Source organism: Canis lupus, chromosome 1, assembly GCF_011100685.1.
Source record: "Canis lupus familiaris isolate Mischka breed German Shepherd chromosome 1, alternate assembly UU_Cfam_GSD_1.0, whole genome shotgun sequence".
Classification (NCBI taxonomy): Eukaryota; Metazoa; Chordata; class Mammalia; order Carnivora; family Canidae; genus Canis; species Canis lupus.
The window spans coordinates 93,362,864-93,386,063 of NC_049222.1; the positions used below are offsets into that span (position 1 = coordinate 93,362,864).

At 40.5% G+C, this 23,200-nt stretch overlaps 1 protein-coding gene across 19 annotated transcripts in view; it reads right to left on the bottom strand.

Annotated features, from left to right (window-relative positions):
* GLIS3 (GLIS family zinc finger 3) overlaps nucleotides 1-23,200 on the bottom strand; it is a 546,483-nt gene that overhangs the window by 411,203 nt on the left and 112,080 nt on the right. For 13 of the 19 annotated variants that reach the window (XM_038527224.1, XM_038527215.1, XM_038527216.1 and 10 more), the window contains one exon: nucleotides 21,014-21,500. The exons of 5 other annotated variants lie outside the window; for them this stretch is intronic. In XM_038527224.1, coding sequence (XP_038383152.1) covers nucleotides 21,014-21,401 — 388 coding nt within the window. In that variant the 5' untranslated portion in view covers nucleotides 21,402-21,500. Of the gene's footprint in view, nucleotides 1-21,013; nucleotides 21,501-23,200 lie in introns of those variants that run through there. One more of the 19 variants, XM_038527233.1, reaches the window with a different exon arrangement.

The following is a 23,200-nucleotide window of genomic DNA, read 5'->3' on the forward strand; positions in this document are numbered from 1 at the left end:
TCCCCTTCTAAAGACTACACGTTTAAACAAGAACCGCCAGAGGTGATAAGCTCAGAAGTTTGGCTGGATTCAGAAGACTTTAGCAAAAAACATTCACCTGGTTCTTTATCTGTCACTAGGAAAATTAGCTGCCTGGCTTGTGCAGAAAGATCCACACCAACTCCTTGTCTTAAACTCTCTATAACTGATTGTGCAAAATAGAGTGTCTCAGATGCACCCCTCTCATGGCTCCATACAACTCTAACAACATTTTCTGGGACCCTCCAACTCAATTCTGGAGCCCTCCAGCTCAATTTTGAAACAGCACAAGACCTAAGAACAGGCAGCACAAACCCAAAGATACATTAAGGTGCCTCTGCTTCTTTCTTCTACTGCCATGAAATTAGAATTAGCCCATCTGTGTCCCCTATCAAGATACCACTGTTTCTCACTGCTCATGCTAGCTAGCACACACACCTACAGGCCCTTGTTTACACATGCACCTATGCATATGCAGATGCACACACACACCCCTTCCCTATTCAATCCTGTGGTTCTTGATTGCTTATGGGATGAATATTACCCATTATGATAATGATGCACAGTTATTTCACTACAAATATTACAAATGTTAAAATAAATTCATGCTCATTTTGAAGATTATAAAGAATTTTTCCGAAAACAAATGAAGTATATATTCAACTTTACTACTGAACATGAGCCAACATTACTCTTTTGTTCTAAATTTACCAAAAATAACATCAATTGAGACATTTGGCAATACTCGGCACCTAATTTAAAATCACTTTTGACTCTAAACCCATAAATTCTATAAAACTGCTAATAAGTGCTCTGTGCTACGAGATGGCCCATTTATGCAATGGCTTTGAGGACTCAAATCTTTCGTAAAAATCAAGGCTCAGAAAATGTGGGTAAGAGAAGAGGAATGGGAAGGAAAATAGGAGAATGAGCATGAAAGAGAATGTCACTGCTTTGAGAATAAGAGAAAAGCTGTCCCACCCCACCCATACCCATGTTCCCTTCTTAACCTCAGGAGAGAGTGTTTAAGCTCATCACCCTTCTAAGCTGGCAGTATTTCAGCTAGACTTTTCTAGCTCCTGGGCATTTTCTGGTCTCTAGATTCCAGATTTCCAGTTTTCAGATCAAAGATGAGCCTACAACTGGGCTATCAATAAATTGAGAAAGCAGACAACTCCTGGGAGCAAAGAAAGCTAGAAGAAGGGACCATCCTCTCTTGGCTAAATCCCCAGAGATGAAATGACTTCTAAGTAGTGCTTTGCAAGTTCCTGGCAAGATTGATTTCTGGATGCAGAAAAATGTAAATTAAGCAAAAAAAATTTTTAAAAGGTGGGGGATTCAAACAACAGCCAACACCACAGTGTTCACATGTCTGAAGAAAATAAGTGCTTAATCTTTGTCCTTGACACTTACTGGCTAGTTAACCATCAATAGCATCACTAGCACTACCACTTCCAAGTCTATATTTGACCTTTGGTAGGAAACTGATTGCTACCTCATCCTGAAAGTCAGGGATCAGCTCTAGCTCCCAGTTCCTGGAAGGTCATCAGAATCCTTACAAACCAGAAACAATGATAGTTAGAAAGGAGTCTGCAAAATTATTTCATTCAACCTCTTCATTTTATAAACAGTCCAGACTGCTAAGGTGACTCTTAAATCTCTAAGAAAAGCTGGCAAAATACTGAGGTTTTGAGCTTCCTTTTCCTAATCCACAATCTACTACACTAGAATAAACAAATTGATTTGTTATCCATCCATCCGTCCACCCATAAATAAAAAAGAACACAGGTTTCAAAACAGGCACAAAGCCAATATGCCTTAGTGGTTAAGAGCATGTGCTCTGGAGCCAAACTGGCTGGTTTATATCCTGGCTCTGTCACTTACCAGCTCTGTGACCTTGAGAAAGTTATTCAACCATACCTCAGTTTCCTCATCCAGAAAATGGGAGGAATAATAATAGTAACAACTCGCATGATGGTACTCACCTTGAGTTTTACGGCAATTCAAATGAGATAATATGACTTATTAACATATATTTTAAAATGAGAAATCAAGTACATAAAATAATATGTACCACGTGCTATGTGAGTACTAGATATCATTATTCTTCCAAATTTGAGTAAGACTATAAAGAAATATGAGAAGGAGGTTACATGGTCTCACTTTGTTTTATTTCTCTAGCCTTATTCTAAACACGTTTCAAACATACAAGCTTCATTTGATACAAGCATTTTGCAAGGAATTCAATAGGATGGTTTCATGTATTGCCTAGCTCTAACTCACGCAATTATTGTAGGCAATTTAAGAACAAGAACAAAAGCAGGGAAGATCCTCCTTTATTTAGATCCTGTATTTAGATCTAATCCATGACTTCTGTTTTGAGAATTGCTATTGATTTGACATCTGTATACTGTACTCCAGGATCCTCCATGATGCTTTCCCAGAGAGTAAGAGCCCATACTTGTTGGTTTGATTCTGGAAGAGCCACTGGAAGGCAGTTCATCCTAGCTCTCCAAAGTACCAACACCAGTTGAGCAACACCTCCTCAAAGGTCTAGGTCCCAGGTCCACAAGCTCCTCCACCCAGCTTCTGGGTTCTGATAACTTCTTTCTTTTCATCTTCCAGCCCCACTGAGCTTCCAACTCTAAAAGACTCCATCTAAAAGTGTCTATGTTTGGGCAGCTCTGGTGGCTCAGCAGTTTAGCACCGCCTTCAGCCCAGGGCATGATCCTGGAGACCCGGGTTCGAGTCCCACGTCAGGCTCCCTGCATGGAGCTTGCTTCTCCCTCCGCCTGTGTCTCTGCCTGCCCCCCCCCTTTCTCTCTGTGTGTGTCTCTCATGAATAAAATAAATAAAATCTTTTAAAATATAAAAAATAAAATAAAATAAAATAAAAGTGTCTATGTTTGAAGTTACATTTCTAATGTATAAGAGTAGTGGAAGGGGATCCCTGGGTGGCGCAGTGGTTTGGCGCCTGCCTTTGGCCCAGGGCGCGATCCTGGAGACCCAGGATTGAATCCCACATCAGGCTCCCGGTGCATGGAGTCTGCTTCTCCCTCTGCCTGTGTCTCTGCCCCTCTCTCTCTCTCTGTGACTATCATAAATAAATAAAAATTAAAAAAAAAAAAAAGAGTAGTGGAGGAAAACTTACCTCTGGGCACTTTTGCTTATCAATTTAATAAAAGCTTTTACATATAAATGGCAATATATTGTATATAATAATAAATGTACATGATATATAATATGCATCAAGTAGCATATATAATACATATCATTTTACAGGCTTAATGTATGTATGTTACTGTAAAATTCACTTACTATTTTTAGTGAACTGTTATTTATACAACTTATTGCTTTTTAAAATTTCTTTTCTTTCTTCATTTGATTGTGAGCTCCCTGGAAGCATATACTTAGGTGTGTGTGTATGTGGTTGTGCGTACACATGACTGGAATTGTGACTTGCCCTGTAAATGTGTGTTGGATTGAGCTACAATCACAAATCTACTGAGAATTCAGGCTACACCTCAGTTACCTTTGATCCCCTAGTAGCTAAGCACAATAACAGCTTGGTTAAAGTCAATGCTCAGAAAATATCAAGTGATTGACACAGAGAAGCACTTAAAATAAAATCAGAATTTTTAAAAAAGAATTTGACTTAGAAAGACATCTAATTTGTCATGAAGTGTACATGGAACCTAAAGAAAAAGGATATAGAAAGAAAGGCTAGAATCAGAAATATAAAGAGGACATTAGGCCATGTAGTTTAAGGGTTGTGAAAGGGGATCCTCTTCACCCCTCACCTTGCCATCTTCCTACCCCTACTAATTCTACTGTGTCCTTCTTTGTCTTAGAGTTTCAGGCCAGTTAAAAGACCAACACCTCTGGAAGTTGTAATACTTTAGTCAGTTGACCAGCTCTTTTACTGAAAGCACACTTTGATTTAGATCAGTGGGTTTGGAGGACACTGCCCCAGTGAGACCTTTGGAAATTCCAGGGCATTCGGGGTTATCACTGTTAGTGGCATTCAGTGGGAAAGGCAGGGATGGCACATAGTCCTACACACGACAAATTACTCACATCCTACATGATTTTCAAGTATCTCACCAGATTATTCATGTAGGTAAAAACCTGTTTATAATTATCTGAGTTTACAACCTAAGTCCATTTTATTTTCACGATTCCTCTTTATGCTAAATTATCTAAAATGAAGTTAATTGTACAAATCAAAGGAAAACTGATCATTTTCATAGAAATATCATAAAGTATTATCTACCATTTCATAGAATCGTATCACTGAAAGCAAAGCAACTAGACATCTGAGCCATCACTACAAGTACAATTCTGATTCATCAGAATTTTAGCTAAATCCACATGTAGGTGCAAGCTTACCTAACTCTTTCCTTATGTCTCCTGGAATAGTTATACTCCAATACTCTCATATTTAAAACCATATTTGTTATAAATCATGTTCCTTTTTTCCCCTTGTATTTCAGTTATGAAATTATATTGACTTTTTAAAATCACATGCATAGATAAATAATACTGTCTATGAATTTTGTTTGAGAATAATAAAGAGGACAATAAAAAAAAAAACAGGGATGTTGGGGCACCTGGGTGACTCAGTCAGTTAAGCATTCAACTCATGATTTTAGCTCAGGTCATAATTCAGGATCCTGGGACTGAGCTCCACACTCAGTGGGGAATCTGCTTGAGATTCTCTCCCTCTGCCCCTCCCCATACTCACCCTTTCATACTCCTTCTCTATCTCCAAAATAGATAAATAAATCTTAAAAAAAAAAAAAAAAAAAAAAAACAGAGGGCACCTGGGTGGCTCAGTGACTGAGTGCCTGCCTTCAGCTCAGGGTGTGATCCTGGGGTCCTGGGATTGAGTCCCCACAGGGAGTCTGCTTCTCCCTCTGCCTATGCCTCTGCCTCTCTCTGTGTCTCTCATGAATAAATAAAATCTTAAAAAAAAAAAAACAGGGCTGTGAAGCACAGGTATAGATGGAGAGAAAGATGAGAACAGCAAAAAAGGTATCTGGTAGAAACATATTACAGAGAAGAAAGAAAGAGTGAAACCTGGAAAGAAGCACAGAAGGTATGTGATGAATGCTTAAAGATGAATGAGCTTTATGTAATCCTTTTTGCTAGGCAGAAATGCCACATTGGTGTTTGTCATGGCTTACTGGAGTTAGTCAGATGCATGGAAGGAATACAAGCACCAGAGTAAGGTAGACCAGCATTCAAACCCCAGTTCTGCCTCTTATGAGTCATGTCAACATGGGCAAATAATTTCAATTCTCTGAGTGTTGCTCACATCAGCAAAGTGAAAGTCACATGAGGGCTTTACAAATTGGCTTTCCTGAATCTCAAAGTCTATCACCATGTCTGGCATATCATAGGCCTTTGACAGAGATTAGTTCCTACTCTCCTGCTCCTAGATGTTGCCTCATACTAGGAAATAGTATGCCCAGAAAGAGAGAAAAGCCAAGACTATAACTGTATTAGGTATCTATTGCTCCGTCACAAAATACCACCAAATTGCGCCTTAAAGTAACACATGTATAGTTGACTCTTGAACAATGCAAAGGTTAGGAATGTTAATGCCCTGCACAGTCAAAAATCTGCATATTTAACTTCTGACTCCCTCAAAACTTAACCACTAATCAGCCTACTATGGACCAAAAAAAGCCTTACCAATAACAAAACAGTTGATGAAATCACATTTGTATGATATTGATAGATAGATAGATTATATATATATGTATGTTATATATATACTATATACTGTGTCCTTATAATAACATAAGCTAGAGAAAACAACATACCATTAACATGTAAGGAAGAGAAAATACATTTACAACATTGTATTGCAAAAAATCTTAATTTTTTTTAAAGATTTTATTTATTTATTCGAGAAACAGATAGAGAGGCAGAGACACAGGCAGAGGGAGAAGCAGGCAGAGGGAGAAGCAGGTCCATGCAGGAAGCCTGACATGAGATTCAATCCCGGGTCTCCAGGATCAAGCCCTGGGCTGAAGGCAGCACTAAACCGCTGAGCCACCTGGGCTGCCCTGCAAAAATTCTTTAAATGGACCTGCACAACTCAAACCTGTGTTGGTCAAGAGTCAACCATTTGAGCTCAGTTTCTGTGAGTCAGAAGAGTGAGCATGGCTGAGTGGGTCATCTGATCGGGGTCCCTCACTGGACCATCATCAAGGTGTCAGCTAGAGCTAGAGCTTCATCTGAAGGCTCAACTGGGAAAGATCTGCTTTAATGCTTATGTGGTTGTTGGCAAAATTCATTTTCTGGAAGGCTGTTGGACTAAGGCCTTTGGTTGCTCAGGACTGGTCAGATCCCTCCCTTAGTTATTGCCACATGGGCCTTTTCTAACATGGCAGCCTGCTTTATCAAAGCACACAAACCAAGGAGGCAGCAGAGTCTCACAGAGAGACAGAAGTCATAGCTTTTGTAATCTGATAATAGAAGTGACATTTCATCATCTTTGTCATGAACAAGTCACTATATTCAGCACACGCTCAAGGGATGGTTATTATAGAAAATATGAGCCTTAGGAGATAAGAATCTACCTGCTATAAAATAAAATAGATAATTGTACATAATTTTTTCTAGATCAATAGGAAAATTAACTGAGCCAAATACGTAAAAAATGTTTTTAACACTCAATCCATGAACCCCAACTTTTAAAAATATAACTCACTGATTAATTTTATGTATTTTGTGTCTTATACATTCCTATTAAAATCTGGTATAAAAGCCGGGAATATTCAAATCACAATGCTCTTTGAGGTGTATGGGTGGCTCAGGCAGTTGAGCATTCGGCTCTTGATTTTGGCTCAGGTCATGATCTCAGGGTCATGAGATTGAGCCCCACTTCAGACTCTGTGCTAAGCATGCAGCCTGCTTGGGATTCTCTCTCTCCACTACTTCTGCCCCTCGTCCCCACCTCCCATCACGCACTGTCTCTCTCTAAATAAGCAAAAACAAAAAACAAATCAAAATGCTCTTTGATTATATAATCCAACAAGAAGACAACTATGCTGAAGTTTTTTTTTTATGCTGAAAATCTTTAAATCTGACAGCCAAAACTCTTCTAACTGCTTTGTTGTTCAATGTGGTTTCTAACAGAAATCATAGTTCTGTGTACCTGAATCCTGGCAATCCTCCCCTTCACTAAACTCTAAATACAAAACAAACCTAAAGATTTAATGGACTATCCACTAAATGCTCCCTCTTAATTCCCACATCCCAAAATGAAAATCTGCATTACCTTAAAAAAAATGAATTATCTTATAAAATGTAGTGGCCACCCCTCAAACACTGATGCAAAGCACCACAATCTATATGGTTCAGTGGTAAATAAATTTAAAAAATTAACTTCCTAGAATTAACTTCTGCTAGTGACCATACTTCTAAAATTCTCTCCCATACTTTGAAATAATACTGGCTAAATAATATGATTTCTGGGATAACTTTGGAAATGCCACTGTTATTTAAAACATATCCCCAAAATCACCTTTATATGGGGCACTAAGTCCCAGGTGTCACCCAATCCATACTGCCCTTTTCTGAGCAGGTAAGACTCATGTTTATTCTATGAGGTTCCACCCTCACACCTTAATGGGATGAACTGGATCTGACACACACTGGACTAATCAGACTCTTTCCAAAGAATGTGAAAATCGGATAGAGGGACACTACACCCAGTTGACTTGTAGCACAGAAGTTCTGAGTACATTACATGCTTAGGCCTGGCGAACAGAACCATGTTGAAGCCATGGATACTGTGATGGTTAATTTTGTGTGTCAACTTGATTGAGCCACAGGGTATCCAGATATTTGGTCAAACATTACTCTGGGTATGTCTGTGAGGGTGTTTCTGAATGACATTAATATTCTGAACAGGTAGACTCAGTTAAGCAGAGTGTCCTCCCCAGAATGGATGGACCTCATCCAATCAGTTGAAAGCCTGAAAATGCGCCCCCCCCCCCCCTCAAAGAAAGGGGAAATTTTCCTGCCTGGCTGCCTTGAGGTAGGATGTCAATCTTTTCTGGCCTACAGAGTCAAACTGAAATATCGGCTCTTTCTGGGTCTCAAGCCTGTCGGTTTTTGCACTGGACTTCTACCATCAGCTCTTCTGACTCAGGCCTTTGGACTCAGAATAGAACTAAACCATGGGCCGTCCTGGGTCTCCAGCTTGACAACTGCAGGTCTTGGGATTTCCCACCCTATAAACAAATAAGCCAACTCTTGATAATAAATCTTATATAAGTATCATATGTATATATGTATACACACACACACACACACACACACACGTGTGCGCGCGCATAAATAAATATCCAATTGTTTCGCCACAGAACCCTAATACAGATACAGATACTAAGAAAAAGAGAAAAGCAATTTGTAGGGAGAAAAATGAAGTGATGTGTACCAGAAAAGCAGAAATAAAAGCGCGCATAAATAAATATCCTATTGTTTCGCCACAGAACCCTAATACAGATACAGATACTAAGAAAAAGAGAAAAGCAATTTGTAGGGAGAAAAATGAAGTGATGTGTACCAGAAAAGCAGAAATAAAATAAAAGATTTTAAAATAAAAATCATATTGCCTATGGAGAAAAAGCATAGGAAAGTATCTTGTCCTTACAGTCCTTCAAAAGATCTGGTTGTCCATCCTGTCCTGGAGCACCATGAAACACTCTTGACTCCTTTTAACAAATTCCGTTTTACATAAACTAGCACAGTGGGTTACTGTTACCTACAACCCAAAGAGTCTTGAATAAGGTACTTGGTGAACCAGTGCTCCTGCAGCAGAAAGTCCCCATCTCTAGCTTGGCTCCCTGCCACATTCTGACAGAACACAGCAGCAGGACCGTTAAGACACGAGACCCCAGGGTCAGACAGAAACTGCATTCCCTTTCCAGCTTTACCACATACTAGCCATGTGACTGCTGCCAAGTTACTTCATCTCTCTAAGCCTTAGTTTCATGATCTAAAGACACATGGGGTCGTTAGGAGAATTAAGGGAATTCTGAGCTCCAGGGCCATCATGGAAGGCCTTCCAGATAGCATCCTAGTTGTGTAGCCCAGTAGCTCTGTTTAATGCAGCAGCTGGCCCAGAGGAAGGGCTCCAAAGTTAGCCATTACTGTATCTTTCTTTTTTACATCACATTCTCTACCTGATTGCTGCCACAGCCGCTCACTGTCTTAAGCAAGTGAGGAGGGACACTTTTAACACAAAGTGACACAAGCACCTGCAACAATGTGTCAGTGTTTTTTCTGCTTCAACTCACTGTACTTTTCAAAATATATATATATACCAGACACAACATCATCACACATAGTAAAAATTACGGTAGCCATACTCTGTGTCTCTCAGGATATCATTCTCAACTGCCAAGAACCTAGTTTTTCCACCAAATCCCATACCAAAAGACAAAACAATGTCCTAAAGAACAATGTCCTACAGAAGTATGCTGGGCTCTGAAGTAAGTCAATGAGACATAGGTTAAAATCCCCACGTGTTGTTGGTCAAGGCTCTTGTTTTTTTCTAAGCCTCTCTTTTCTTACGTTTTCAAGGAAATACTTCATAAGGTTTGGAAGGATTAAAATAAGTTATGTAAAGCTAAGAACAGTAATAAATAGAAAGTGCTAGCTTGTTTATTTCCAACCCTGGAATAACCAGGAACAAATGTATACTACTTAATAATATACTAATAATCACTCAACGGCCCCAAGAAAAAAATTTTGCTATTAACTATGGGTCTAATATTGTCAAGTCAGTTAGACAACTTTACCTTAAAACAGCAGGGTAAGATTCTGAATCAAAATGCAATTAAACTTTTCCCTAAATGTAGGGTGGCCCTACATTTCAATTCATCCAGGATAGTCCTGGGCATAATTATTAATAGGGCCCCATTTCACTCTTGAAAGTGTCCTGGTTTGGATAATACATTATACAATCACCCTAAAGTAAAATCTCTCAGTGAAAGATAAGCTTTTAAAATTTGTTATTTCGCAACCATGTCTGTTTACTGCGGTTTATTATAATTTAATTTTTTTCTGTCTTACCTTTGAAGCAAACTGAAAATAGAGAGCATTCGGTTCCATATCTACAGAGCAAGTAGCTTTCCATACTGCCCAGACTTGGGAGTTATGACTCACTGTAAGTCTTCACTGCAAGGGACAGGTCATGAATGGAGTAACAGGACAGAACCATCCTGCTCAGCAGCAGTTGCTGAGGTTTATGGAGACCCACACCGCACTGTGCTGACTTACAATCAGGGAGCAACAGTACTTGACACACCTCTGGCATTTGACAGTATAAAATGTACTCTCACATTTGCCATCTAATTTAAAAAACAAACACCATTTTCTGCTCTACCATGTCATGTGCATCATCTGCCACGGCTACATAACTGGGTGGCCACCTGGAAAGCCACTGCCTTAGCTCACAAGTTCTCTGAAGCTTGCCCTCTCTCTACCCAAGATCCCCAGAACTTGCCTGCTTCAGCATCTTGACCCTCACTTTCTACCCACTAACATGGATTTGAAGACCAGTTTGGAGTCTTCTTTTCCATTTGGAGCCCTGCCCCCTACCTCCACCAATAATGTTCAGCTCTGCTCATCAGCATCATGAAGCCAAAGCCAAAGATGAGAAACACCCTGTATACACTCCTACTCAAGAACATGTAGCCAGGTCTCCCCTTCACCTGGACCCTGCCCATTTGGAAAAAGGGATAAAACATTACACCCTCCCCATTTCATACACGAAGAAACCAAGGCAGGGAAGATCACATACCAGCAACACTTGAACTGGAGTGTGGGTCTTCTGAATCCAGAGTCCACCCTCTTCCTCAGACACCAGTGCTTCTCAAATTTCAGTCTGCATTTACAAAGTCAGCTACATATTTGCAGGGATCAATCCAAATGCAAATGTTGGGTCCCTTGTTCAAAAAGCAGGAAAAAATCATTTTCCATTCTTCTCTGGTCTCCCTCATGATGGGTCATGATGGTTTTTTGTTTTGTTTTGTTTTAATTTGCTATTTACCCCTGGGCTCCTTCCACACAGGGATACTCACAGGGTAAGTACAGACCCTCAAAGGTGCCCAGAGCCTCCCATGAGATTGGACTCACAGAGCACATGCACCCAACACTGACCTCCTCACACTCATGCCCAGGTCCCCGCTAGAGGCAGAGGACAGCAGTAGATACTGGGCTGGGACAGAGGAGCTAGGAGCTACCCTAGCAGGATGAGGGGATCACAGATAAACTGAGACCCCAAGCAACCAACACATACTCCAGCGGCCCATCAGATTTCACTTACAATACACAGATTTGAAGATAAAATCAGTAAGAAGATCAAGACAACAATCACAGAGCATTAAACCCCAAGCACAGGGCACTCCTTCTGAGCATAGTCACTGCTCACATGGCCATGAAACTGGCCTTGTGCCGGGGATCTTGTTAAACAACATGACCTGAATAGGTCAGCCTGGGGTGGCCCTGAGACTGTGCATTTCTCACTGGCTCCCCAAGGATCCTAATGTTGCTGGCCTCATTCTAGCCTTGACTAGTAAGCTTCTACAGAACAAATCTCATTTTTTAACTTGTTTATTATGTCAGAGCCAATTAAAGGCCTTCTATTTCCTTCATTATTCAAATAAGGCAGCCATAAAAACAGGCATTAAATACAAGTCATCATCCACTGTATCCTTAAAACTTGATGGATCAGAAATAGTGAATCTATTCACATTCATCCTATCCTCCTGCTCGGGTCTAAAGACATCATAAACAGAGACCAGAGACGTGCAAAGTTACTCCTGCACATTCTGATGTCACTCGGGTGGCCCTCACACAAAGACAGCCTGATTCCTCCCCAGATAGACATGCCACACCTGCTCAGAAAGGCCTGTTACTGGAAATTGTCCAGTACAGTTTTCCAAAACAGGAGCAAAGGGCCCATTTCTTCAGTCTGTGGATGGAGAGACAGCAGCTGAACAGTAGATAGTTTTACAGGCACACTCATTCCGGAATGGCAGCAACTGTAAACTCTAAGGGAGACAAGGTACAAGGTTTCTCAGAACTCCTATAACAGGAGCTCTCAGACTGTGGAGTCTCACTCAGTGTCAACCCACAAGGCACACAGCACATGGAGAATGAGACCTCCAGCAAACTGAGCCTCAGTCTCTCAATCCCTAAAATGGGGCCAATCACATTTGCCCAGCCTCTTGGGATGGAACCTCTGATCAAATCATAGGAGACCATCAACATGCAATTTTGTGAACTACAAAGCTCGGTGTGAGTCCAAAGCTGCTGTTATTTAACAGTTTAAGAAAATGCTACAGGTGATTAGTGGATGGTACATTCCAGCATGCTGTCCCACAGTATCTGACATACGTCTAGGGGATGGGGAATCCTAATGGAATACATTCTTTTAAAGGTGGAATGTTGTGAAGACTAACAAATCACTTTTATAACTGGAACAAACCATTCCTGCCATTCAGTAATACTTGGAAATCCATCATCAATTTGATTTACATGCTGCATCAATAAACCACACAAAATGTAGCCTGTGGAGCCCAAAGAGTAAACAAAAGTAAACAACTGTGTTTCACCTGCCTTGTTGGTGAGACAAAATGAAAATTCTGGCTACCTCAACTGGAATAATGCCTTTGGTCTCTGACTGGTTTGGTTATTTTTGGAACCTGTTATGGAATATTAACTTTATTTGCTCTAATTCTGCAGGAAGCCACATTAGAAGTGCAAGGAAATATAAATGATTAAAAAGCAGAAGTGGAAAAAAAAGTAACCAAGTATTTTGCCCCAACTTTCATTAGCTAATTTATCAACTGCATCTCTCCAAAAGTGCGAGACCCCAATTGCTATGCTTACTGCAGTGCTGACATGACAACATTCAACCCAGTTAACTCGCTGGTGTTAGCAGATTTTTATTCATTGTCTGTCTACAAATAAACGTAAGTGAAGGAATGATACAGGAAAGTAACATTTTAAATCAGAGGCAGGGTTTTCAAATTTATAATGTGGCAGTGAGGGGAAAATATGAAGCTAGCTGACCCACTGAGGAATCAAGCTCTAACCTAAGCTCTAAGTTAAAACCAATTGAATTAGCAAACCACAAAGAGTAAAAAATATCAAAATAAAACCTGATGTATTATTTAAAGTACACTAGTTTCTAGACCTCCCAGGTTCACACAATATGTTATTTTTTTTAAACCAGGTCTTTACAAAAGACACCAGCCTTAAGTTATACAAAAGAGGTTTTTAATCCCAATTAGTTAGTGTCCTTTGTTGATATTATTCTGCTTTTTCTGACCAACAATAATGAATAACCCCCAAGCACTAATGAATAACTAATTCCCTTTGTCTCCAAGGACAGTAGAGCCCAAAGAAAAAAATGTCAGATGCCCTAAAGTAAAATAAAAAACCTTTACAATGAAAATCTTCCCAGTTATATAGTCCTACGGGTGCTGCAAATGTGGGATTGTCTGAAATATTTAAATAGCTGTGTCAAATGTGCTTAACGTGGGGATCATAAAACTGATTTCCCAGATGCTTTGAAAAATGCATCTCTACCAGTCTAATTACAATTCATAACTGTGGAACAGGAAGTAGAGAGAAATGCCATTATTAGTACAATATAACTGAGATTCTGTACTCACCAATCCTAGCAGGGCTAAGAAGTTACCAACTGTGGAACGCCCTCCACACTCACTCAGCAGCACAGGTAAACACAAAAGTTCTCATCTCAGTACATGAAAAATTTACACGTAGTAAGAAATTATTTTTAAAACTAATTTCTGGGATGCCTGGGTGGCTCAGCAGTTTAGGGCCTGCCTTTGGCCCAGAGCTTGATCCTGGAGTCCCAGGATCAAGTCCCACATCGGGCTCCCTGCATGCAGCCTGCTTCTCCCTCTGCCTATGTCTCTGCCTCTCTATCTCTCTGTGGGTTCTCATGAATAAATAAATAAAATCTTTTTTAAAGGGGGGGGGAGGGGATTAAGGCTCCCTTTGGTTCTTTTTTCTAAAATGAGATAAAGGGTAGGCACAAAGTGAAGAGTCTGATATCTTATCATCTCCAAATAAATAAATAAATAAATAAATAAATAAATAAATAAATAAATAAAATAACTAATCTCTACTGCCTTAGAAATGTCAAGCTAAAGTCACTCCGTATTGTAGGACAGAGTCAATAAACAAATATACGGGCCTGGCTGAGAACCAGGGATCCTACTAACACACGTGCAAAGAGGAAGTGTGAGGAAGAACGCCATCACGTTGTATTTTAACTAGAACTCATTACCTTCCTCTGAGTGATTTCCTAATTCTGTCCACACACAGGGCCTAGAAGCAATGACACCCAGAGTCAATAAAATCATGATTTCCTCCAGTCTTCCAAAGATTTCCCACTAAAAGAGATCCAAGCTTTTTGGGAAAAGGCCAATTCCAGGTCTGGGGCAGGGAAGTGCAAGTAGGCCTGGAACATCTCATTATGTGTGAAAGCAAGGAAGTGCCTGATGGGAACCTATCAGAAAGATACAGGAACTGGCCTGAAGGGACCCCCACCTGCCAAATGTGGGACAATGTGAGTATCAAAAAAGAACAGTGATAGTAATGAATTATGGCACAGTGGCTTTTTAAAAAGAATACATGAGGTCTATAGAAATCCTCAAAAAAGGAGAAACAGAAGTTCTTCTTTCCAGAAGATTACCAAATAATAAATACAGAAGGAATACGGGAATCAGAAAAATCACCATTATGTAGTTAATAATACAGTAACTGATTCACACAAGCATCATTGATGGAGAGCAAGATATCTGCATAATTTTGCAAAGATATCTGTATTAATTTTGAAAGGGAAAGTATCCACCAATGCAGAGATCCTGATACCACCTTAGCCAGATGATCAAAAGTAGCATCACAAATACTGGGACAAAAGAGTATCCAGTGCTCCCAGTATATAAGCCGTAAGTAACCTATGTGGTACTCCTGCTAAAAACATTTCACCCAAACCTAATCATAAGGAAATGATTAGGTGAACCAAGTTGTGAGACAAGATAATCAACCTGAACTCTAAAATATCAACATATTTTGTCATGAAACACCAAGAAAAGACAGGGTAGAGGGCCGCCCTAGGAAAAAAGGAGACTAAAGAGACATGACAACCAAATGTAATGCAGGATTCTTTTTTCTTTTTTTCTTTTAAGTAGGCCCCATGCCCAGTGTGGAGCCCAACATGGTGCTCAAACTCACAATCATTAGATCAAAACCTGAGCTGAGATCAAGAGTCTGACACTAAATCAACGGAGCCACCCAGGTGCCCCGTAATAAAGGATTCTTGACTGGATCCTGAATTGAAAGAAAAGAACAGTTACAGAGGACATATGGGTTATAAGTAGGGGGGAAAATAATATGATAAAGTAATGTAAAATATAAAATAATATAAAAATTAATCTGAATATGAATTTAAATATGTATTAAATTTTAAGATATGACTGAGCACTACTGTTGTATCATTCCTTGGTTAAGATTCCTGTTATCCTGGTTGTACAACATGAAAAACATCTGCTTAGAAATTTGGGGGTGAAATGTCAGAATGTCTGCAACTTACTTGTAAGTGGTTCAGCTTCCTTGAGAGAGAAAAAGGTAGCAAATGCTAAAAAGTAAAATAAAATATAATAGACTATAACACAAAATAAGATAAAATCTAACTTTTTTAGAAAGGTAAACTCAGGAACAAAGAATGAGTTTTATTTACGAAGTAAGGTGTGTATGATGGACTAAGCAGGGAGACTTGAGTGGGGCTCCTGGGAAAGCTGATTAAAAGGGGTCAATTTGGAGGGAGTTGTCCCTTTCGTCCTTCGGCCTTTTGTCTTGCCTTCCTCCTTCACTCTTCTCAGAAGAGAGACTCCAGAGCAGGAGCAGGAGTGGGGAAAAGATGAAGGGAAGTTCCATGATTGTGGACCTGACACCTCTGAGGTTCTAACCATCAGCAGCATCACCATCCCTGGGCTGCCCTTTGTATAAAAAAAAATTAACTCCTGGGACACAGGTTTCTGAATGTTCTCAGTTCATGGCATTCTTAGCATCTCATTAATTTTTTCATGGTGCCCCTAGGCCAAAAGGAACAACTAACACTACCCTTTATTAAGTAGTTAGGTGCCAACAACTTAATAGTATTTATGTACTAACAATCTATTAGCTGTTTTAAAAAAAATAGTATACATAAATTAAGAATAAAGGTATTCTTATTTCATTCTTGAATAACCACTATTACTGATGGGAGGTGCATTCCAACCTGTGCCCTCTACTACTTCAGCTCTTGGAATTAGATTGGATGCTACCCCTTCAGCTCCCATTCCACAATGATTTTCATTCAGTACTTGCTTGTCTTTATCATTGTGATAAAATACACGTAACATAATATTTACCACATTAACCAATTTTTTTATTTTAAAGTTTATTTATTTATTGAAGTAATCTCTACCCTCCACATGGGGCTCGAACTCAGGACCCCGAGATCAAGAGTCACACACTCCAAATTTGCCAGCCAGCCAGGCGTCCTCTATCTTAATCATTTTTACTGTGTATATGAAGTACCTCCACACTGCTCGGCAACCGTCACCACCATGCATCCCCAGAACTATTCCATCTTCCCAAACTGAAACTCCATTCCCACCCAACTTTAGCTTCTCATTCTCCCCTCCCTCAGTCTACAGCACCCACCATTTGACTTTTCACCTCTACAACTTCACTCTTCTAGGAATGCTGCATAAGAGGAATCATACAATAGCTGTCCTTCTGAGCCTGGCATAGTTCACTGAGCACAATGTCTTCAAGGTCATCCATGTTGTAGCATGAGTCAGAATTTCCTTCCTTTTTAAGGCTGAATAATATTCAACAGTAGCTATAAAGACACATATTATTTACCCATTCATCTGCCTACACTTGGGCTGCTTCCACCTTTTGGCATACAGAGTACTAGCTTTTCCATCACAACTACTGCAAAGTGGAGCTTTGCAAAGATATGACATCACTAAAAGGATGGAGTGCAGTCTAATGTTGAAACTGTGAACCTCCTCAAGCTAGTACTTTGCCTGGTGTCCAAAGGATGCCATGTATCCTTCTGTTTCCTTCAAAATTAAAAATATTTCATGGTTCCCCCGCAGTTTGCTGTGGTTCTCCAATGCCCTTGGTATACTATTTGAGAACCATGCTCCAATGATGTGGAATTCACTGTTTTTTGAGTTTTCAGTTGAATAGAACTCAATCCTTAATTAAGTAACTTAAACACTACAATCAAATTTATATTTCTCATGAAGTTCCCACTGGAGATTTCTCCCATTTTTCAAGTCAGAAATTTTCTGTGTGGCAATCCTTAAATGACATATTCTCTATACCCACTTCCACTGGATTCCTGAGAGATGGTATAATCACTCTCAAGGCTTAGAAAATGTATTTTCTTGGCCACCCTGTAAACTGTGCTTGCCCCAAAGCAATGGTACCCCACTGTGATAGTTGGTTTTATATGCCAACTTGAGTAGCTCGTGAGGTGTCCAGACATTTGGCCAAATATCATTCTGGGTGTTTCTGTGAGTGTTTTCAGAGGAGATTTACATTAAATCAGTAGACTGAGTAAAACAGACTGCTCTTCCTAATGTAGATAGGCCTTACCCAATGAACTGAAGGCCTGAATAGAATAAGAAGCTGACCTTCCGCTAAGTAAGAAAGCATTCTTCCCTGACTGCCTTCAAACTGGGATATCGGCTTTTTTTCTGCCTTTGGTCTCAAACTGAACCCTTGGTTCTTCCTGGGTCTCAAACCTGCCATCCTTCAGAAAGGGGGGAGGATACCATTACCCCTCCTAGTTCCAGGCCTTCAGACTCAGACTAGAACTAAACCGGAAGCTCTCCTGGGCCTTCAGCTTGCTGACTCATCTTCCATATCTTGGAAACTCTCAGCCTCCATAATCTATTCAGATATAGGTACAGGTACAGGTATAGATTCCAGCATAGATATATTTCCTATTGGTTCTGTTTCTCTGGAGCCCTAACTAATACAGCCACAGAGTCACAGGTTCTTTGGTACCTGTCCCTCTGGGTCCTGACACGGCCAGTAATGCATGAGAAAACAATGACAAATCCAGGGAGAGATGTCAACCTCAAGTTTATCACATCATCCTATCACATGATCCCCAAGTTTAAAACTCCTCCACAGCTCACCAGTGTGCTCAAGATAGATCCCAACTCCTCAGCATCTCATCTGTAACCTTTATCTGGCCTCTGCTTAGTCCTCTCCAGTCTTGTCTCTTACCACAGTCCCTATACCCTCAATGTGGAATCAGGCAGAAGTTCATGAAACACACATGATGTCTCCCCTCCAGGTTTTTTTTTTAAGATTTTATTTATTTATTTGGCAGAGAGAGAGAGAGAGAGAGAGAGAGAGAGACAGAGCACAAGAAGGGGGAGCAGCAGAGGGAGAGGGAGAAGCAGGCTCTCTGCCAAGCAGGGAGCCCGATGTAGGACTCGATTCCAGGACCTTGAGATCATGATCTGAGCCAAAGGTAGATATATAACTGGCTGAGCCACCCAGGCAGGTTTTGAGGGTGATTCTCCCTCTATCCAGAATAAGCTCCATACAACCCCCTCACACACACACACACACACACACACACACACACACTCACATGCACATACTCTTCCACAAGACATACAATTTGCATGCTTGTAAGGCTAGCTCCTCATCTCTCAGGTGTCTGCCTAGATAGCCTACTCTCCTCCCAGATCCACTTATCAAGCAGGGGCTGGAAACCTCCAAATGTTGCCCTAGTGCCATCAGTGTATCCCTACCAGAGCCCTAACTGTGCTATATCTTAACTGCCCATTTATTTGTCGAATTTTCCTAACTCCTTGAGGGCCAGGACTATGTTTTATTAGCTACTGTATCCCCAGAACAGTGGCTCACCTATAATACATGCTCAATAATTATCTGATCAGTAAATGATTGGATGAAGTTCAAAGAGTCCTAGATCACCATTCTCAACCTGTTGTTGGCTTAATTTAGGAACTGTCAACCAAGACCTAAAAGAGACACATTCAGCCACTGTTGGCACCATCCAGAGTGGTATCCAAGCTACAAGGCCAGAAGAGATAACAATACAGTTACCCTCGACCCCTAATCCATGCTCATGCGTGGCCCAACCATGCAGATCCAGAACAGGCACTGTGAGCTCAGAAGCTGAGCAAGGAGGCAGAAAGTTGAGAAGAGGAGAATCAGGGGACAGCACTGATTTTTACAAGAGTTCCAAGATATATTAACCCTCAGAGTTCACTATCCCTGACTTACTGGAAGCATAATTTTTTTAAACTATGTATATAATTATACCCACTTCTGGTCACCATCAAAGTAACATCCCCAAACTCTTTACCAATGGCAGTGCTGAAGTTATTTGTTCTTTCTAGACATTAGTTCCCTTGCCCCTTAATCAGCAGTACCATACAACCTAGGGCTGTTTTGAGGAATAACTGAGATTCTGTGTTGGAAGCACCCAATACAGTGCCTGATACAGGCTTATTTATGACATAATAAATAGAAGCTGTTAGTACTATCAGCATTAATATTGTCAGCCAGGATTCAAAAACTGGGCCTCCACACCTAAAAATGCAAACACATGAGCCTGACATCAAGGAACGTAGCTCACCATGCTATGACGCAGCAACCTGACAAGGATCGAATGATTTTGGATGCACCCCCAGGGAAAGTTTTTCCTATGCTTGTTCTAAATATCAATAGGTGTGAGAAATAAAACAATCTAAAGTCAAACCTAAACCAAAATAAGAAAAAAGCTACGTACATATTTAGGGTTTTTTCTTAACCTGTCCATTTATACCATACAGAGGAATACAAAGACACTAAAACAACTTTTTGGTTACTCATCTGCTACAAATGAGTATTCACCTGAACTGGGTGAGTTATGAGTTAACTGGGTGAATGACTATTCCAGCTGCTGGCAATTTTATTTGGTAGTGTACCCACCTAATACAAACAACTAAAACCAAATGCTAAAAATACCTACCAGTATATGTAATTGTGCTATTTTATGTAACCAAGCTATATTTCACATGAGATATATATTCTTTCTTTTTTTCTAGCCCAAATACACATTTCATGTGCAACATCACTCATTACGTCAACATCAGTTCCTATAGACAGAGTGTGTCATTCGAATAATTTGTTATTCTCCAACAATTCCGTAATATTTTTAACAATTCCGTAATTTAAAATACATGTTATTCAAACATTACTGAACTAAAAGCACGTTCTCTCTGCACTTCAAATTAACCAAGTTTTCTAGTTCTTCACAAGCCCCAAAATACATCGTTTCATTATTCTCTTCTGGCTTCCTTCCCTCTTGTCACCAGCTAAACTATAAAACTTATATGAGTCTTGCTCTTGGAATAATTTTTTATCATTTCTATGTATGAATTCCTCACTCTATTCGCTGTTAAACCTTCCCCCTTCTTATCCTTTTCCTTCCAAACTTTCCTTCTAGCACCCAACCCACATCATGATGGCTCTGGCCGCCCCTCTGCTCTGTGGCCCAAGGAATCCAGTCCCTTTGTACATCCTGAGGTTAGGGGCTTCCTAAACTGGCTCCTGCCCTCCACCACCACCACCCACCCTCACTCCCTATGTCTGATCTTTCTGTCTCACCTTTTGCTCTGCTCCACAGCCCCATGAGGTACCACATTTACCCCTGTGGTCTCCTTACCCTCACACAAGTACACATCCATCCCCGTACCAAGAAAGCTACATATCATTAAGAGACTATCAGCTTTGACCCTTACATTCAATCATGTGTTTTTCCATAAGATTTGCTGGCAGAGAAGGATCTGGAGAGGAGAAAAAAAATCGTTTCCACTTTTAAAAGATCCCAGAAAGACAATCCTACCTTTCCCAGGATTTGGAGGAAAAGGATTTCCAAACTCCTGCTGCTTTGGCTTTAAAGTGTGTGGCCCTGACATGCCTCCAGCCTGGGTGACCTGGTATCGTGGCTTCCCATTGGTGAGCACTTGTCTCCTGGGGCTCAAGGCGGGCAGATGGAGGGGGCTCTCGGCCATGTTGCTCTGAGGAGCCATCCCTCCTCCCGAGGGCATCTTGAGATGGAGGCTGTTACCAAGGCTTCCGATGGCAGGGCTTGCTGTGCTGCCACAGGACGTGGGGCCAGGAGTCCCAGAGTGGGCTCGGATGGGAGGAATGTGTTGGCCACTGACCATCCCAGGCCCCTGTGGGGTTCCTGATGTCCGGTGGAGACTCATGCTGCATGACCTTCCATTCATTCTGAAAAAACCTGTGGCCAGGATGGTCAAATATCCAATGGCACTAATGACTCCTTTCAGGCAAAGTCCAATAAGTTATCCATGGTGTGGGTTATTAGCCTGTTTAAAAAAATAAATACAGGCATTTTTAAAAGTAAAAATGAAACTAAGTCACAGTGAGTTTTCAACCTGTGTAGCATTCATATCAGGAAGAAAAGAAGCACTCTTAGCAAAACAGCCTTTTATGTAAAGCAGGGTCATCAAATACATGGTTCATTGGCAGGCACTCTCCCCTCCTGCATTCATGGTAGACATGGATTATGGATCACTGTATTGTTTTGTTTGCCACTGAGCCCTTCTCAATACAGTGCTCTTGGCAACTACAACCGATCAACTGGTGCCAGCTTGCAAAGTGAAACTTATTTGGCTCCCTAGAAGATCTGTCCATACTAGTTCACTTTTGCTACAGTGAGTCTTGGGAAATCCAAAGCATCACCTTTGCGAGCTGTGAGACCAATGCTCCAAAGTTTCCAGTAAACAAGCAAAAGGCAGATATGGCCTCTAAATGAAATTATGGGGATATTAAACCACTCTCTGATTTTTATTGTAAGAGCAAAATTTTCACAGTCCCTAGACTCACGTAAGATAAAAATAGGGGCTTGGGATTCTCACAAAGACGTCATATAACCACATATCCAAATACAGCAGCATCAGAGTCTTGGTTCCATAATGATTCTGAGTTATGGGGATGGAAAAAGAATCAACACCACAATACTCTCACCTTCTATTAAGATCCTAGAAAAGGAAAAGTCTCTGCAAAACACTTCATGGAAAGCATAATGAAAGAAGGAGGCAATTATGTTCACCATACACACCACACATAGTAAATCAACCATAGTTCCACAAACATGGTTTCATCTGCCACCCCACCGCCACCTTCCTCAAGTGACAAAGAAAGAACCAACAGCACTAGTATCACCACAGGACACCATTATCCATCTGTATATCATAACGTCAGTACTCTCTGGCTACAAATCTTTAGGAAAGGCCCTTCCCTCCCTTAACCAAAAGCTCATAAAATGTGTATAGAGTCAAGGAGGTGACTAAGTGCCACTATTCCAAATGAATGACAAACATAGTCACAATCTGTATTCTTTTACACAGATATGATTGTCATGCAAAGAAGCCAAAGCTGAACAAATATAGGAGATATGGCTGAGTACACGGTGGTAGTAGTCAGATATTCTCTACTGGATGATTCCTACGTTTTCTCTAGGATCCACTCAATGTCTTAGACAAATATTTCCAACCAACTCTCAAATAAATGGCTCCATCAGCCATCAGGGACAGAATATTGAAGGGAAAACTCTCTGTGAAGAAGATTTTTTTTTTCATTTATCCTTTTGGAAAATCAAAAGATTTGATTTTCAAGTCAAGCACTCACTCTGCCCTCTGCAAAGTTTAGTGTGTGCCCAAATGTTGAGAAACTTCAAAAATTATTAACAATATAACATTTGGAATGTTTCCCTCGCCTTTACCAATTTTCTACTTTATTAAGAATTCTATCAGTCCAGCATATTTCATATGGCCACACCATTCAATCCTGAGAAACACTCTGAGCCCCTGCTCCTGCCCTTCCTTCCATTACAGTCCCCAAGAACGGACAAGGAAAGCCAGCCTACCCAAACTTTATCACTTTGAGTTATTTCATGGAACAATAAGAAATAAACCCTAGTACTAAACGGGTTGTAAGATTTTGGTTTTTTACATTGGGAAAATTCCCAATGCCTTTCCAGCTGTGTCCATTTAAGAACTCCAGT